Here is a 20,134-nt window from a genome sequence, read left to right as displayed (position 1 = left end):
AATTCTGGTTTTCATTTTTGCTCCAGACTATCTTTCTAAACTTTACTACCATTCCTTGGGTAATCTTAAATGCCTCTTTGTTTTAAAATTCAACAGTATATTTTGCCCACAAAGAATGGACATTAGTCTCCTAAATAACCATATTCTACAGGTCACTTATTTAACATCCTTCTGTAGACTGAAAAATAAGATCAGTGAGACAGCAAGAAAAACATCACTGTTTTTGTTATATCTTAGCCATGCCAATGCCCATGGCCCCTCTCAAGTCTATTTTCCTCTTTATCACTTTCCTGCTACCAGGTTGATATTGTCTATTCATTTTTAAAAGAACAGTGCTTACTCACCAGGAAATTGGGCCTTAATGATTTTAAAATATTGAAGTCCAATCCACAAGAACCTTGAATTATGAGTTATGTTTGAAAATGTATCAAGCTGCACACTTAGGATTTGTCCACTCTCAAAAAGATCCAATAAAGAAATATACAACCTATTACCTGCCTCACATTATAACTATTAGAATAATCATCACAACTCTTCTAATAGTAAGGTCCACATGATTAATTCTTCACAATGCAAGAACCATGATTGGAATCCAGCAATCAAAACCAATTTTAACATCCTTTAGTTGAGTTTCTTATAAGTTACAATACTAGAGTAATATTTTTAAAAATCCCATTGTATTTTAAAAATCCCTGCTCACAGCTGCTCTGGAGCATCTCCTTCCACCATTTCCTAAGACCCAGTCTTCTTACAGTTTACATCCTTTCTTTTTCCATTCCAACCTTCCCTGATCAGGATATTCTTTTCATATAAAATAGTGAATACTCTGATGGCAAGGAATCTAGAGCGACATGGATTTTAAAGAAAATGAACATTTGAGCCCTAACTTCAGGGGGGAAAGCTATTAAAATTCTCAAAAAGATTTATCCTACAATATTACTTACCAACACAAATCTAGCTTTTTACACCACACTTCACAGATGATATCTTTCTACCACTTTATCAACTTCTTTAGGAAGAAATTCTTTCTTTCTCTTCTATTCTAATATAGGTTTTATAATGTATCTCTATTACATTTCTTGTTATATGTTTTATATTTATTCAATGTAGCATAATTTGAGGATGGGCTTAGAGGTCAAGAAGAAATGATTATGAACTATGGTTTACTAGAATTAGGAACTTTCATGTATTAGACTCTACATTTCCCATGAACTAAAATGTTGAATTTAGTACCTAGACTGTGGGGAAGTATAGCACCACACAGGAATGCCCATCCAACCCACCAGCACAATTTAGTGTGATCACCTCCATTGCTACCATACTATTCCAAGTCACATGGTCTTACCTATGCTAATACAAAAGCTTCCCAAATCCAGACTTTTTTTCTCCCACAACTCCACTTTTGTTTTCCCACAATTCATTCTTTGCACAGCAAACAGAGTTTTGTTTTTAGAATGGCACATACTTAAGTCATAGAACAGATAAAAACCTGTCAATGGTATTTTTAAAATCAGAATAGTGGCTGTCATTGTGGGTGAGGGGTGATTTCAGGTATCACCTGGGCTGGGGCATGAGGGAATTTTCTGAGCTTATGTTAATGTTCTATAACTTGATAGGTGTTTCAGTGAAACAGGCATGAATTTGTCAGAACTTTCTTATATTGACATTTGTTTATTGAAATTGTTTAAAAGAAAATCTAAATAAATATTAAACTCTAGTTTAAAAAAACACATGCTAAACTATTTAGAGAAAAGTGTAAGTAATACAGTTTGCTTAGAAATGTATCCAAAAAATGACTTGGACTTAATGGAGAGTTACAGAGATAGACACTCAGAATGATATAAGCAAATCTGTAAAATATTAATGGTAGAATCTAGTTGATGGGTATATGATAATTAACAAAATTTTTTTACTTTTTCTTTATGTTTCATATTTCCATAATATGGTATACAAAAAATTATATCATTAATCTGTCAGGAATACACTTCTTGAATGAATTTTGTATCCATGAATGAGACAAGGACAGAATTTGGACACTAAATGATATCATTATAAATACTCTTAAACTTAGTTTAAGAAAAAGTTCTACTATTTTAAAAGAGAAAACTTTTTAATAGGTTATTTATAACTTTTACAAGAGATAAATTTTAATGGTCCCTGTGAAACTTAATTTCCTATACTGAACTCTTGTCAGGGTTTCAGTTGCTAATCCTAGGGGGATGAGCACAAGCGGAGAAGGAAAGTGAAGAAAAGAAATAGATAAGAAGATGTATTAGAATCAAATTCTAAGATAATAAGGAAATGAGAAAACAAGAAACTTCTTTGATATGATATGTTGTTGATTGTGGTCATTCCTGTGTTTTTGGCTATTTCTGACAGAACTAGTGATTCCCCAGGCATATCAGACTGTACAGACTTTAGCATTTGGCTTTAAAGTTGACTCTTCCTACAGCATTTATTTTTAAGTATACTTTTTGAATACAATTAAAGCCAAGAAGTTTTGATGATGCCATTCATATATCCACAAGATATTTGCCTTTAAATCTTATAACACTGCTACCCTTAAAACAATCAAGTTACAATAGATTAACTCTAGATAGGGCAGAGGGGTGGAAGGGGAAGGGAGGGGGCATGTGGTAATTAATGATGGTTAAATGTGATGATCATTATTATCCAAAGTACATGTATGAAGACAGGAATTGGTGTGAGTATACTATGTATACAACCTGGGGTATGAAAAATTGAGCTCTACATATGTAATAGGAATTGTAATGCATTCCACTATTATATATAAATAAATAATAAATAAATAATATGGAAAAAAACATCAAGGAAAGCAAAAAAAATCAGGTTACATAATCACATTTTCTGGAGCCTTTTCTGACCTGGAACCTGAATAAAAAATAAGTTGAATTTAATTCAAAAATCTATAAGTTAGATGAACTAGTACTATTCCATGCTACTCATGTTCTCACACCAGATATGTGACAAACATTTTTATAAATGTGAGTTACTATTGGGTAAGGCTAACATAAATAGACAGTGGCTATATCATAATAATAATTCAGGTGATTACAGAACACAGGTGTTAATATGTAGGCTGTATTACTAATGGTGTTAGTGATGAAAGGCCTACAGAGTATGAATTTTATGCTCCTGATAAAAGTTAAAATTTCCAAGTGTTGAGAGACAGCAAAAATGAAAAAGTCAGTGACTGAATAACAAGTGAAATAAATTACTTAAGACATTAATCAAGACAATTTGATGGCAAAGACTATATAATATAATAATCTAAATTCAGAAGGAATGATGTCTTCGTGAGAAATGCATGAAGATTTAGGAATCTTAATGTCTTTTACTCTCTCATACAGCGGAATGGTATTCAGGAACAAAAACGCAAACATACAATCCCAATGCAAATACCAAAATAATTATATAAGAGTCATAAAACAAAACAGATTTTATTGAACTAACATAGAAAATTTTACCATGTTTTTAAACTAGTTGTCTCACTATAATAGTGAAGTCATAAGAATGATTATGTAGAAATACATGATGTGTACAAAACTACATGCTTCTATATGTATATTATGACATTCGTATTTGCCTTACATCTCTTCTTTAAGATACCAAATTATAAAATAAAGAATTTACTTATTAGCTTTAAAACATAAAGAGTAAAATGATAATACCTAGAATAAGATCCCGTCTAAAGTAGATACCTTTCTGGTTTTTTGTATGTGCAATACAGCCTAGGTTTTGTAGTTAAATTTTGCAGGCTTATTTAGATTTTAAAATCTGAAACTTATGAAAGGTGGTTTTAATTCATCATTTTTATAATATGTAACAATGATTACATAAGGCTTACAACTAAATAATTCACTTTAAAAAAGTAAATACAAGTATAGAAGCATGTTTATAAATAAGCAAAATGTAATGGTAAAAATAAATGCCTAAAAGGAAACCTGGAAATTGGTCTAAGAAAGTCATGATGCTTCCCACATTGAATACTTATTCCAGTTTTTAAAAACTGAAGCTCAGTCTGCTCTTAATAGTAAATGATCTTATTATATATTAATATAATATAATAGCATTTATTTACTCAGATGCTTCAAAATAAAAAAAAGTCAGCAATGAACACAAAACCTCAGGTCAATGGAATAATTTCTTCAAATTATCCAAATAAATAACTAAAAACTGGGAATTCTATATCAAATTAAACTTTCATGAGAGAAGGCAAAATAAAGACATTTTAGGGAAAAAAGAAAAAGATTTTACCATACAGACAGTCCTAGAAAAAAAAGTTCCCTAAGCTAAAAGAATGAAATTAAAATGAAAATACAGTAAACAAGGAAATTGCTAAATACATAGATATATCTAAACTGTCACTAGCTTTGTACAAGAAAGAAAGAATGAATGAATTAGGGACTTAAAAACAAGATCAAAAGAATAGATACAGCATGAAAGATGATAAGAGAGTTTAAATGCAAATATTTTAGGGCCCTTGTATACCCATCTTTAAAAGTTAATGTAATTTTTGGGGGGATGTGCTTGCATAGTAGAAAATGTTTTAAATGCAATAAAATGTTTATAAAACTGAGGATGCATTAGGGGGAAAAAAAGCAAGTTTCAATGAATACCAAAGACATTCAAACCACAACCCATGTTCACAATACAACATACATTATAAATTCATTTCAAAAAGAACCCCTCCCAGAAAAATGACTCTTAAATATAGAAATTTGTGTAAATGATCAGTAGTATTTGAAAGTTAGAAGCAGCTGCAGATTGTAATTTGGTTTGTTGGATGTGATAGATATGCTAAAATGTAAAACCCAACATGATGAATGGGAAAATGAAAATGCATAAATTTGCTGTAAGATATATGGAGATTTATTTTCTTTATTAAAGAATTCTTATAAGAAAACATGCATATTTATAAAAATGGTCTCCTATGTCAAGTATTTGCACAATCAGAACTAACATATAAACTCTTCTTGTAACAGCTGATTATTTTGAAAGATTGACATATTGAATTCTGGAAACACAACCAATAAAAGTGATGAAACAAAAAAAGTGAGAATTTAAAAAAGAACACTGTTAAATAATTCATAGGTTAAAAAGAAGATAATGGAAGCTTTAAAATATTTATAAAGTTAATGATAATAAAATTACTCTCAAAATTTGTGTTTATCAGGAATTACGTGGTCAAATACATACTCTGGAAAACAAAAAGGATGGAAAATTAATGCTCTAAGAATCCAGCTTAAAGATTTCGAAAAATGAGTAAATAAGGAAATCCAATTACAGGTAGACGACTAATAAGTAGTTTAAAAATTTAGTAAGACACAACAAATAAAAAGTGGGCAAAGAAGTTGAATAGGCATTTTTCCAAAGAGGACATGTGAATGGCCAAAATGGGCAGGAAAGATGCTGAGTATCACTGATCATTTAAGAAATGCAAATCAAAACTACAATGAGCTAGTACTTCACAGCCATAAAGATGACTACTATCAAAATAACAAAAGTATCATGTGTGGAGATGTGGAAATATTGGAACCCATGTACTCTATTAGTAGGAATATAAAATGATACAGCCACAATGGAAATAGTGTGAGTGTTCCTCAAAAACTTAAAAATGAAATTACCATACAAAGCAGAAATTCCACGTCTGAGTACACACCAAAAATAAATAAATAAATAAATAAAGGCATGATCCCCAAGATATATATAGATATATATATATATATATATATCCATATTCATAACAGCATTATTACAATATAAAACACTGAAGTAACGCAAGTTTTTTCTCAATGGATACATGAATAGCAAAATGTGGTGTATACATACAACTTAATATCATTCAGCTTAAAAGGAAGGAAATTTTGACAAAGGCTCCATAGAAGAACCTTGAAGACATTATGCTAAGCGAAATAAGACAGTCACAAAAAGTCAAATACTGTATGATTCTACTAGTATGAAGTAGCTATTCCAGAAGTAAAAACCAAAGAGAGGAAGTAGAAAGGTGCTTGCCAGAATCAGAGAAATAAAAGGAGGGAGGTTATTGTTTCATAAGTACAAAGTTTTAGCTTTACATGATGAAAAGAGTTATAGAGATGGATACTGGTGATGGTTGCATCACATTATGAATGCATTTAATATCAGTGCACTGTACACTTAAAAATGATTAGATGGTAAAATTTAGGTTATATGTACTTTTACCTCAGTAAAAAAAAATGATAATTTTTTTCATAGGTCCAATGATTCTAATCCAACCCCTATGACATACAAATTAGTTCATAAAACATTACAAAGCAGTTATGGAAAGCTCCCCTACCTTTTATAAGCCTGATATAAACCTGAAGCAAAAACTGATCAGGGATAATATAAGACAGCAAAACTTATGGAACAATCTCACTTATGAACATAGACAGAAAAATATTAAATAAAATCCTAACAAAATCTATAAAGCTACAAAACAACAATACCTAACAATAAAATAGGGTTTCTTCCAAGATGCAAGGAATTCTTAACATTAAAAAATAATATAGTACAATTCATGATAATAGTAATTGGAGAATGAAAAACAAATTATAATTTCAGTAAATGCAGAAAAATATTTTAATAACATTCCCTATTCATTCATAATTATAAAATGTAAATAACTTAGCAAACTAAAAACAGAAGATTTCCTTAACCTCATAAAACTTATTTATTGAAAACTTACAATTCACAAATTATTTTAAAGTTCCAAAAAAAGAAGAGAATGCCTGTTTTTACAACTTATATTCAACGTTGCAGAGACCCTACAAAGAAAGGTGAAGAGGGGAAGATAGGATAAGGAGAGTAAGCGAAAGAAGGAAAAATGGAAAGAAAAATGAAAAATAGTACGATAGGGAGCACACGAGGAAGACAATAAGGAAAGGCATAAAGGAGAAAGGGAGTGACAGGAAGTGTGAAGACTACAGAGAAAGAAACACAATTGTCAATCCTGACTGAAAAGGTTGTCTATGTAGAAAGTCAGAAAAAAAATTGTAAAAAGAAAAAAATTAAATTCATAAGAGTCTCTGACATGGCTGCCAAGCCCAAGATCAATATGTAAAACTCAGTAGTAGCTTTTGCAACATGTACAAATGGTTAGAGAACATACTTGGAGAGCATATTAGGAAGCTGGTCACAGTGATATATGCCAGTAACTCCAACTACTCAGGAGGTTGAGGCAGCCTCATAAGTTCAAGGTCAGCCTCAGTGAGAAACTGTCTCAAGATAAAAATAAAAGGGCTAGAGATAAGTTTTCAGGGGTAGAGCATCCCTGGGTTCAATATCCAGTACCATGAGGTGGGGTACCATGGGGTGGGAAAGAAAAGGAGAGGAGTGGGGTGGGGGAAAAAGGAGAAGGATATCAACAACAAAAGCTAACAAAAAGTATAAAGTACCCATGAATAAAAACTGCACAAGGAATTTTTGAAGAAAAATATAAATATTCACTAAAACTAACACTGCACAAAACCTCTCATAAGCTGGGCAACTAAATATCATTTATGTGAGGAAACTCAAGAATAAAGATGCAAATTCATCCCAATTCTCTATATGAATGTAATGCAATTTCAATCAAAATATACTTGAGGTTTTTTTTTTAATTTTCTAAGTTTACCCCAAAATTCAGATTAAGTAGTAACAATCAAGAATAGCCAAGACGACGATAGAATAAGAAATGCATATTTACTTAGCCAAATGACAAGATCAATAAAAAACAACAGTAATTCTGATATCTTACCATTGGCATAGTTCAAGACAGATATATCAATGCAGTAGACTATATACAGCAAGCAGAAAAATCTGAGTTTAGGTGGAATTTTGCATCCTAAACTAATGGTATTTAAGATTACATTACAAACAGTAGGGAATGATCAACTAACTATTTAATAATTTTTGCTTTAGTAATGGCCTTCTAATATTGAAATAAAATCAAATTAAAGCTATACATTACTCTGTGACCACAGTGAGTTTAAGACCGATTAAATATTTAAGGTCTGAAAGCAAAACTATATAACATCTGGTAGAAAACATTAAAGTATCTTCATATACAAGGAAAGGAAAAGTATATCATAAATATGGCCAAAAGAAGCAGAAAATTTAAAAAACTACAAAAGTGAAAATAGACAAATGGGATAATAATGCACCAAAAACTTGTGGAATGGTGGAATTCTTTGTATTCTTCTCTTAAGGGCCATGGCATAGCAACAGCTGAAAAAGAAGACAGCTAAAATGTGAACTAGCTTGAGGAAGTACAACCCTATTTCATTTAATATTGAGACATAAAGAAATGGTTAAACTGCTACAGAAAGTAATGATATATAGCAAATTGGGAAGGCAGTCTTTCTCCCATTGGACAGTAACCATCTTATTTTATGGTTTAGCCTTTTTTATGTATGTGAAAACAAAATAAAAGGACACAAATATTTATGGTGAGATTATCAGGCTATTTTATGGAGTGATAACACCAACATCCAAAAAGTCTAAGGAATAAGAAGATTAAAGAAGCTATGAAGAGAGTCCTGTAGCAAACACCTGAAAACTATGAAATAGCTTGAGGCATGATATTCTCAATGGGGAAACAGATCTTGTCTTTGTATTCTGATATTGTGATATTATGAGAGCTTGCATGCTTACACAACCAGATAGCAACTCCCATTTATTTTCAACATAAAATATTCATGTAAACCTTCAGAACAGTGTCTTAGCTGCTGGATTTATAGTTGTAAAGAAGTCTGCCAACTGGTCCCTTAAAGATTCTGATGTTTTTCATCAAGATAATCTCAAGTGCATAAACTCCCTCTCTCACACCACCTCATTCTATGAACATAGCCATCATGTTGTTATGTAGCTACATACAGTTGTTTTAGTTATATCCTAAGACCCCAGCCAACAGCAAGCATACTACTATCAGACCTGTAAGTAAGCCAGCATTCAGATGATTCCACCCCACAGAATTCAAGCTGCCACAACTAATAACAAGAGGAAACCTGTCCAATTAAGCACAGCACAAATCATAAGGTCAATACCAAAATAAACATTGTCCTTGATCTAACCCACTTAAGTAGTTGGTTACCTAGAAACAAATAACCAGAAAAAAATGAAATCCAGAATTTCTACAATGTACCATTCACAATATTCAAGAGATATGACAAAATAACACACAATCAAGCAAAATGAAGTCTGATCATGAGATAATTCAAAGGATGCAATAAATAAGAATTTTCAAGTAGACATTATAACTATTCATTATTTTTTAAATAGCTCATATGAAAAAACAAGCAAGAAATCTTTGCCAAAAAAAAAAAAATACTAACTATAGAAAGAACCAAAAGAAAATTCTGGAAGTGAAAACTACAACACATAATTTTTTTAAAAGCACTGGAAGTTTAACAGCAAACTCAAGATGACATTTAAAAAAAGAAGAAGAGTTGCAAGTAAAGATAACTCAACAGTAGTTACCTAAGTTAAAAAGAGAAATAAAGAGTATATGATCTGGGGTTGGGGTTGTAGCTCACTATTAAAGTGCTTGCCTAGCACATGTGAGGCCCTGGGTTCAATCCTCAGCACCATATAAATAATAAATGAATAAAATAAAGCTTTATAAAAAAGTTACTCCATTAAAAAAAAGATTCTATGATCTGTTTCCTACCAGAATGTTAAGTGACATAATTGCTTAAACAATAGCAATTTCTTTTCTTTCTTGATAACCAAACCTAGGTTTATATTTAACTATCAGCATCATGCTCAGGAATGGTGGGGACATGAAGAAGTATGTTTATTTCAGGCTAAAATGGTAAATCCTATTTCCTTTTGTGACTGATGGTATGTATACCTACCTTTAGATAGGCATATGACCCAGGTCTCGAAAATTAGACTGAGAATGAATGAGATGGACTTTCTGGGAATGCTTCTCGCCTTTAAGAAGAGCAATAACCAGGGACACGTTCTATGTTCCTGACTTTTCTAGTATGAAGATTTGATTTCTGTCACTGCCAGCACTATAGCAATAACCAAAAAATAAAAAATAAAAATAAAAAGAGGAAAACTTATAACCTGATGACATCTCTGAGTCCTGAAACTATTAAACTATAGAGTTCTTGTTAAGTGAGTTAATAAATGCTTTACTTTAGAATATAATTTGAGGTTGCATTTTCCATAACTTGCATCCAAAGGAATCTTTGCTGGCACCAAAAACTTGTCACTGAGCCTATTGTATCTCAAATATTTTCTGATTCTCATGATAAGGTAACAATTTCTTCCTTTAAGTCACCAATTTTTTCTTTGCACATATGCTCTATTTTTTCTTGAATAGTTGTGATGTGATTTTATTAACAGTATAAAATTTATTCTCAGAAGTGCTATGAATAGAGGAACTATTTTGAATCTCAAAATCTACTCTGAATCCTCTAACAGTTTCATTTTAAATTGTCTTCTACTTATTTACGATTCCCTACTAAATTTTGGGGCAAGGACTTGTGTTTATCATTTTTGTATATCCATACAACAATGAGTATTTGGCATCAAAATTAAACAAAGGACCCACCACATACGTTGTAGGCCCATTGAATCTTAAAAGGTTAACAGAAGTGACATAATGAAAATATGAAACACATACCATGCCACTAAACTGATTGCTTCTCTTTCAAATTATTTGTTCTATCCCCACATTTCATATTGAATTTACTATAAATGAGCTAAAATTCTCTAGAGTAACTGTTCTCCTAATTAAGGCCTACATGATTACAGAGGTGCCAAAAGACTATAAGTGGAATAGAATTAAAATATTAAAATCTGAAGGTGGTATTGCATGGTCAGGGTCCAGAAAATTGAAATAAGATAAGCAGAGGAAGATGTTGCTGCCAGTGAGCCATGGCAGGAGTTTGTTGTTCATTCCCTAGAGGTTACATGTCCACATCTTTGGTTGTTACACCCTTGAGTCTATTTCATATCATCAAGATAAAAATGTATAGCACACTTACTCATTTTCCATTCCATAAAAAGGGCATTACAAAAATATCTGATAGTGGGAATTATCTTTTATTCACAGGGAGTAAGAATAATACCCTCAAACATTGTAGTTACTTTAAAAATGCTGAAGACAAGTAGAAAGTGCCAAGAAATTCAATAGGGGGACTATTTAGTTTCCACTCATCCATTACATGTGTTTTCCTCCTCTCTGTATTACATTTTTAAATGATAGGATTCATTAAAACCCTGTTTAAAAATAACATAAGCCACTTCCCAGCTATTTGGGATACTGAAGTAGGATAATCACAAGTTTGAGGCCAGCCTCAGCAACTTAGTGAGACCCTGTATCAAAATCAAAACATAAAAGGGACTGGGAGTAGCTCAGTAGTAGGGTGCCCCTAAGTTCAATCCTCAGTTCCATAAATAAATAAAATCAGAAAATTTATAAAATACATGAACTTTAAACAGAAGGTTATAAAATAGCAAGTACAACATGCTATCAATTATACTTCATACTATATGAAGTATATTCATGAAAATATGCTAAAATTTCAATACTTATATCTAAAATTATGAATGACTTTCAATTCCATATTTGGACTTTTCTGAATAATACAATTTTCCACAATGAATTTCTACTATTTCTAAAATCAGAAAAAAAAATTCAAAGAAGAAAACAATGCTATCAATGAGTAAGACATGATCAGGTCTTTGAGACATTACCCTTAGTATTCTACAATTTGTTACCATAAAGAAGATTTAAAATTTCAACTTTAAATCACTTATGGGATTACAGAGTCTCTTAGAAGAAAAAAAGATGGACTTAAATTGGCTGCCAGAGGCACCAGTAGGCCCCCTGGAAATACTTATAACCTAGAGGTTAGAGAGTACCTAGGTGGCAGATTGACTTACTACAAACTCCAATTTATGACATGGGTTTGTATTAGACATAAAAGCTTTACTCTGATCTGCCTCCCACTGACTCCAACTACTAGCATTCATCTGGAGCTGTAGGATTCGTATGTATGGATTCTATGCCATGATTATACCTCAAAGAGAAGATAGCTAGGGTTAAAACAATATGAAGAAGAACAGTCAAGTTACTTCATTCTTGCCTTCATATTTCAGCATGAAACCATGAAATATCTTCATGAAGAACAAAGAAGAGGATCAGATCACAGTAGGCTTCCACGGAAGAGCCTTGGAAATAATTGAATGGTTTGCATGTTCTAATCAATCCCAGAGTGAGCCTATTGCACAGATAGAAGTTCCTACAAGTAAGAGTTTAAAGCTTCCTCTGTATTCCTAATGGGAAAGTGATGCATTTTGTATTCACATGATGATGTTAAAGAAAAAAGAAAGAGAATAATTTTTAAGACTACGTAAAAAAAAAAAAAAGAAAGAAAAGAGAGCTTAATTCTAACTCACCCAGTACTGTTTATTATCAGCCTTTTTTAGGGCTCCTAGGAAGTCATTTATTTAGATAAGCACTAGGGGCCTCCTGCCAGTGATCTTTCATATTGTGAAGAACAAAGGCACTTTCTGAACATTAGGAAAACCAGGATTAAGCAAGATGACTGTTGTCATATACTGTTCAAACATTCTATGGGTTAAAATCAGAGAATCTGGGTGAGTTTGTATCCTTTACCAACTACTAATCTTTCTTGTTGATAACATGCAGAGAAAAAGAGTGAATGCTTCATAATCATCAGTTTGCTTTCTTTCCACAAGTGATGCACAATGGTGAGGACCAATCTATGACTGAGATGAATAAAACATGGAGGACAAAGAACCAAATTTTTACTGCTTTCTGACAGAAAGAAAAAAGAGGTAACAGAAGCCCGAGATCTTTCCACATGCTTCCTTTTGTCCAACAAGTATCTCTGTGTTTTCTTTGTGTGAGTGTGATACTACAGGATGATTCACAGTACCTCCTATATACACTGCCAAACTTGATCACATTCATGTGTGTGTGTGTGTGTGTGTGTTATCTTCTCTTTTTAGTTATACATGACAGTATACTCTATTTTGACAGCTTTATACAAACATGAAGTATATCTTATTCTAATTTGGATCCCAATCTTGTGGATGTATACAATATTGAGATTCTAAATGGTGGGTTATGGAATCCTTTTACAATAATTGAGGCTGTGTGAGGCTGTATGCTAATAGTGGGTATCTGTGTGAGATTTACTGGTTGAAATCCTAACACTAAATGGCATCGTTCACCTATATGATACAAAGCAACAAAAAGTTTCTCTCCAATTTCCTGTCCATTGACTGTTTTATTTCCTGCGGGGGTTTTAAAGAAAACTGCTGTGAGAGTTCTGAATGTTCATTCCATTACTCCCTTGCAAGAAAAATTTGGAAACAGTATATTTTTTATTTATAATAATAAAGCACAGGCCAATGAAGAATTATTTGGAAAATATGGAGATTTAAATTGTTAATGCTCCAAGTCCCACTTTCCAGAGAAAACCTAGATAAACACAGTGTAATTTCTTCAGGCAGGTTTTTTTTTTTTTTTTTGGTACATAACTTCAATCATTTATATAATTTTGGGAAACTTCCTTTCTCAGGCAATATGTCATGAGCATTGCCCTCCATTGTTTTTAACACTTCTCCAAGACTACAGTTTGCATTGATGATATTACACGACTTTATGTCTTTACACTTGTTATACCATGGCCATCAGATGCCAGAATTTCAGTATCTTAGAAGAAAATAAATAGCAACTACTAAAGCTTAATTTAATTTGAAATATGTTAGTATGTACAATGTCATTTATTTTTATTTTCTGACCCAATTGTTGGAAATTTTAGGTAAGAAGTCTGATAATAATAATACATTTTAATGACTTTTAGGAATATACATGCAGCATCTCAACACTTGGAATTTTTAAAATTTATTTTATTTAGTTATATATGATAGCAATAGGATGCAATTCAATTCATATTATACAAACAGAGCTAAAGTTTTCATGTCTCTGATTTAACACAAGAGTAGAGTCACACCATTCATGTTTTCATACATATACTTAGGTAATGATGTCCATCTCATTACTTGGAATTTTATTAATCAACAGTTTCAGAGATAATTTTTATCATCTTAATTATTTATTTTCCTAAATCTAGATTACCAAAATGCTGTGTCATGAATGAATGCTGTTGTATTCTGTATATGTATTCTGTTGGACTAATAGTTAGATGAAAATGTATTTTATTTTTGTAACCATTTCATATATTATATTGACAAATTTTCAGAAATTAATGTGGAATTCCAAGCATTAATAAAAATAATTAACATCACTTTATTGTATAACTGGATGTGCCCTGTATTCTTTGCATATAGAGTCATAAATTGGATTGACCAAAGCTTTATTGGCTCTGACATGTTTGGGTAAAAATGGTATTTTAATTTGATAAAATAATTTGCAATAATTTTTCACATTAAAGTGTTAGATAGCATATAAATTATTTGTTTCTTAAAATCCCAATAGTTATTCTCCATCCAATGTCTGTTTTGAAAGTCTCATATTGGAGCCCTAATATATGTCACAGTATATATGTACAGTTTGTGTTGAACAAATAAGTAAATGAAGTACGCTATGAGAGCAGGAAGCACAGGGTTGTAAGATAGCACATAGTGGGAGCATTCACCCTAATAACAGGAGGTGAGAAAGTTTCCTAGAAAAGATAAAATCTGAAATGAAAGAAGTCTTTCCAGTTTAAGAAAACAGCAAGTACAAAGGCATAAAAAAAAAAAAAAAACATTACTGTTTGAGGATGACTAAGAGACATTCAGCATGGTCATTGCAGAGCACTGGAAATGTCACTAGTAGTTTCAGAATTTCTACCTCAAAGGGACCAAAGAATGATTGGAGGTTGGGCCTGAGGTCTTTTAAGCTGTGTTGCATAGGCAGCACATTGTTTTCTTTAGACTGTATTCCTCTGTTGGTGTGACATTTATAGGGGTCCTGATGAAGATTATTCCAGGGCAAACCCACCCAGTAACTCCTTCCTTGACACCATCATGGGAGAAGTAATATCAGAAGTGAGAAGAGGAAGGAAAATTCAGGGAGTCAAGATAGACATTTTGTGATGGGTTAACTGTTTTTGGCAACATGACTGGTTTTTTTCTCTTATTAATTCTTGATTATTAAAAAATATGCACCTTTACCTGCAAGTTTTTTGAACAGAGCAAAAAGAAACCACTTTTTCTGCATTCCTTTCTTTCCAAGAACCCCACTCCAGAATACAAATGTTTAGTGCACTTTATTTAACAGTAAATATTGACTACTTTCCCTTCTTTTCTTCTTCTTTCCTCTCTGTCTTCCCTCTCTTCTTCCACAAATGTCTTACAACAAATTAAAACTGCTGTCTTAACTCTTTCCTTTGTGGAATAAGTTCATGTGGATAATGTTCATAGAAGGAAAGGAAAGATATAGGAAGAAGAGAATTTTCCAATATACTGATATTGACAGTATCATTTTTTTTTTAGCCTTACCAAAAAATCACTGTTCAAGTGATACTCTCTAAAAGGAAGATAAATATGAACGGGGAAAAAAATGAAGATGAAATTATTTTTCCGGTCCTGTGTACCCTTGTAGGAAAACAGCTCTGTCATCTGTGACAAGCCAAGCAGTAAGTCTTTCATCTACATCTTCAAGCTTTTAGGATACAAACAAGCCAAAAGATATGTGTAGTTATCAGTGAGACTGATCAACAATTAGTGTTTTCATTCTATCATGACAACCCAGAGAACACAAGCAGTAATAGTGATGAGATAAAAGAATAAAAGATGAAATCCTTTATATAATAGTTACACATGTTTGAGCATCTTTAAAAAATAAGTATAAAACTAGTGGAACACAATTAAGTTTTTAATGATATAGGTTAAAGTTATAAGTAGATAAAACTCGGGGCTAGGAATATAGCTCAGTTGGTACAGTGCTTACCTTGAATGCACAAGGCCCTTGGTTCAATCCCCAGCACCCCCAAAAAATAAAAAATAAAAATAAAAAAATAAGTAGTCAGAACTTCAGAAATTATGAGTTGGGAGGGAAAAGGTAGAAAAGGTCAATCTTTGGCCAAATTATATTGCTATATTGTGCACATGTACAAATGTAACAAATCTCATCATTATGTATGACTATAATGCACCAATAAAAAATGTGAAAAAAGAAAAGAAAAGAAAGTTAATTTGTACCAGATAACTCGAAAGGATTCAAAATCCAAAGATGTTAAAAAAAAAAAAAAGGCCAAAACTGAAGTATATTTGTTTTTGAGAGGAAAGTCAAAGGCAAAAGATTCCAGGTGTGTGATTGCTAGAGGCAAATAAAGTGGTAAAGGTTCTCAGGCCATTATACCTGATTATGCTAATCTTCATAATTGTGAAATTCCTTCCTACATGTGGAAAATTAAGGAGGCTATGATCCATCCTTCAGAGCTTTCTGTCATAACACTTAAGGTCAGAAATAAAACAAACTGCCTTGATTCCTATATAAGTGTAACGCATTTTTCTAATAGTTTTCTGTTGCTTAAAATCAGTATAGGAATCTGTGACATATAGTCTGCTCTGGTGGTTAAGAGGGCTGACTCTAGAACCATGACTAAAATACTCAATTCTAGTTTGATCTTCTATTATATCTGTGGTCTTATGAAAGTTACTTCAATTTTTGTCTTTGATTGCTCCACATAAAATGGGAGTTTAAAATGGTATCTGTATTACAGAGTTTCCCTGTAATTTAAATCAGTAAACATATTGAGTTACATCAGTGTAATGTGGTTACAACAAAGTGCTCAATAAAAATTGGCCAGTATTAGTTTAGTCACTTACAGAAGCTTCATGGCCCAAAATAAAAGTAATTAGGAAGGTCCAGGTATGCATTCCAAAGCATCAAATATTAAAAAATGAAATAATATATATTAATATTAATTTATGAAATGATATGAATATGCCTGGAAAACATGAGGTATGCAAATAAATGGTAGAGAATAGAATGGAGAATTTAGATTGACCGTAATGTGTAAAAGTTAGGAGGAAAGGTAATGTTTGGTGACTTAAACTGAAGGAGGATGAATTATAGGCACTAGAAAAATCTGCGTATAGTTTGGTGTGGTGGTGCACACCCGTAGTCCTAGCAGTTCAGGAGGCTGAGGCAGGAGAGTCACAAGTTCAAAGCCAATCTCAGCATTCAGCAAGGCCCTGTGCAAAATAAAAAATAATAAGGGCTGGGGATGTGGCTCAGTGGTTAAGTGCCCCTAGGTTCAATCTCTTGTTACCACCCCTCCAAAAAAAGAAAGGAAAACATGTGCATAATGACAGCCAGGTCTACTTAGTGACTACAAGTTCCTAGAGACCAAACTCCAATGAGTCTTAGAATCTTAAATGATTACATGTCCCACAGATCAGAAAGTATTCATGTTCATCAGTTATGACTCCCAACATCAATCCTCAGTTCTTAAATCAACTTTCTCCTTCTGAACCAATTGAGTAGACTTAAAAATGGTAGTTTGTGACACTTACGAATATAGAAATACATATTTAATATTGTTATATTTTATTCTATATTTTATTATGCTGTATTCTCACATAGTTTTAGAATGGCATGTTGAAACTGTCTACTGTTTCTGCCACCTAATAGATGTTATCTAATTTAATTCTCACAAAAACCTACCAAAGAATTAATAACATCCCCCACTTTTCTAGCTGAGACGAGGAGCTTAGTTAGTTAAAACACAAAATAGTTAGGTAACTTAAAATGGATCATACTGAAGGTAAGTGGCATGACACAAAAATTTACATGGAACTTTAAATTAGAATGACCTTTATTAGAATGGTTTCATTTCAAAACATTTGATAATATGAAGATTTTTATGTGTCCAGATTTGAATGTAGTTTGTCCTAAGATTATATGTAATCAGAAGCCTGGCATTTCTCAGCACAATTTCAAATCTATGCCGCTGTTTGATGCTAGGTAGTATTACCTGTCTTTCAGTGCCTCTTTCTTCATTAGCAAAATTAATACACTATCCCTGCTGTTACTGATTCCAGGACATGTTCTAAAAATTTAAAAAATAATAATAATTGAAGAGAAATGAATAGATATAATACAACAAAAATTCAGAATTCCCCAAGTCATGTCCTCATATGAACTTTGTAGATGACAAGGACACATGAAGATGGGGAATTATTCTGCAGTGACTGAATTCCTCCTAGTGGGGCTTTCTCAATACCCAGAACTCCAGAATCTTCTCTTTGTGCTCTGCCTCATCATGTACAAGATTATCCTACTAGGAAACAGTCTCCTCATTATCATCAGCATCCTGGATCCTCGCCTCCATACCCCTATGTACTTCTTTCTTGGAAATCTCTCATTCTTAGACATCTGCTACACATCATCAACTATTCCCCCAATGCTTATTATATTTATGTCAGAGAGAAAATCCATCTCCTTTCTTGGATGTGCTCTGCAGATGGTTATCTCCCTTGGCTTGGGCTCCACAGAATGTATCCTCCTGGCTGTGATGGCCTATGACAGGTATGTAGCCATCTGCAACCCACTGAGGTACCCCATCATCATGAACAAGGTGTTATATATACACTTGGCTGCGTGGTCCTGGACTATAGGCTACATGACCTCCTTAGTGCAAACAGCCATGGCAATGGTGTTGCCTTTCTGTGGTAACAATGTTATTGATCATCTCACCTGTGAGATCCTGGCTCTTCTAAAACTTGTGTGCTCAGATATATCAATGAATGTGCTTATTATGACAGTGGCAAGTGTTGTTTTATTGGTGATTCCTCTGCTGTTAATTTTTGTATCCTATATTTTCATTCTCTCTTCCATCCTAAGAATTAATTCTGCTGAGGGGAGAAAAAAAGCCTTTTCTACCTGTTCAGCCCACCTGACTGTGGTGATCTTATTCTATGGGTCAGCCCTTTTTATGTACATGAAACCCAAGTCAAACAACACCAAAGTATCTGATGAAATCATTGGACTGTCCTATGGAGTGATAACCCCAATGTTGAATCCCATCATCTATAGCCTGAGGAATAAGGAAGTAAAAGAGGCTGTGAAGAAAGTTTTGAAAAGACACTTGCATCTAACAAAAATATGAAAGGCCTTGAAACATGTGATTCTCTCAACACAGGATCAGATTAGGTGTTTTATAGTCACAGAAAAAGTCTGCTTATAAGGCCATACATGGGACTCTGTTCTTTTCAACATGGAATGCTCATATAAAGCTTCTGAATATTGTCTTATCTGCATTCCCTGTATGTGCACAGCTCCTCTAATTAGTCCCTATACACCTTTCTAGCATATAAATCTTATCCTCTCTGCCCTCTGCTATTTTTCAGCCTCATTTTTTACTCTCTCCTATTTATCCTTTTTGTCCATCCTCTCCTCTCTCCATCACCTATTTCATTTCTCTTCCTCCCTTTTGTCCTCTTAGTCTCCTTTCTCAGTCATTTTTAAATGGAACATGTATTGTTTGGAGTATTTATCTATTTATCTATTTATTTATTTATTTATTTTGTCTTGCACAGTCTCTTCCGGTGAAAGTATTCTTCTTTGGTGAGCCAACAATCCCTCCATTTAAGTTTGTGTGGTTCTAGATAGGGTTGATCCAATCTTTTGCAAATAGTGGTAAGCCATGAACATTGGCCTAGTCAATTAAAAATAAAATTCTTCTTGTCAAAGTCAGCATGGTAAGTGAGAAAATCCAAGAAAATCGAATTCAATCCAAGATTCCTGTCTCTTAATGAGAAAAAAGGGGAACACTTCCTGCTAGAGTTGCTAAATAGGTAGAGTATGTGTCTGGAGCCAGTCTTTGCCTTTACATGGAGAAATCCTAAATGAAAGATAAAAGATGTGAGAAGGAGGGGGAGAGGATGTCTGATGCAGTTATTTTTAACTTCTTGATTAACCTGTATAGAAAATCAAATTCACAAATATTCTTTAGGTTATATGAGTAAATAAATTATATTTCTATTAAAAAGTAACTTTCAATTGGATTCTTAATTACTTACAATCATATAGTCATAATTAATGTATTCCTTCTCCCCCTCTCCATTCTTATTTTTGAAGCAGAAATTACAAAGATAGATAATTTAATAG

General features: G+C 32.7%; 1 protein-coding gene across 1 annotated transcript; it reads left to right on the top strand.

Moving 5' to 3' along the window:
• The first annotated feature begins 18,188 nt into the window (after positions 1 to 18,188).
• Positions 18,189 to 19,133, top strand: LOC107147734 (olfactory receptor 13D1). Its single transcript, XM_015492238.2, has one exon. The coding sequence runs from the start codon at positions 18,189 to 18,191 to the stop codon at positions 19,131 to 19,133; it is 945 nt and encodes a 314-aa protein (XP_015347724.1).
• Positions 19,134 to 20,134: the final 1,001 nt, after the last annotated feature.

This window comes from Marmota marmota, unplaced genomic scaffold, assembly GCF_001458135.2.
Source record: "Marmota marmota marmota unplaced genomic scaffold, marMar, whole genome shotgun sequence".
In the NCBI taxonomy this organism is placed as follows: domain Eukaryota; kingdom Metazoa; phylum Chordata; class Mammalia; order Rodentia; family Sciuridae; genus Marmota; species Marmota marmota.
The sequence above is the reverse complement of the archived record's forward strand: the minus strand, read 5'-3'. Positions and strand labels throughout refer to the sequence as shown.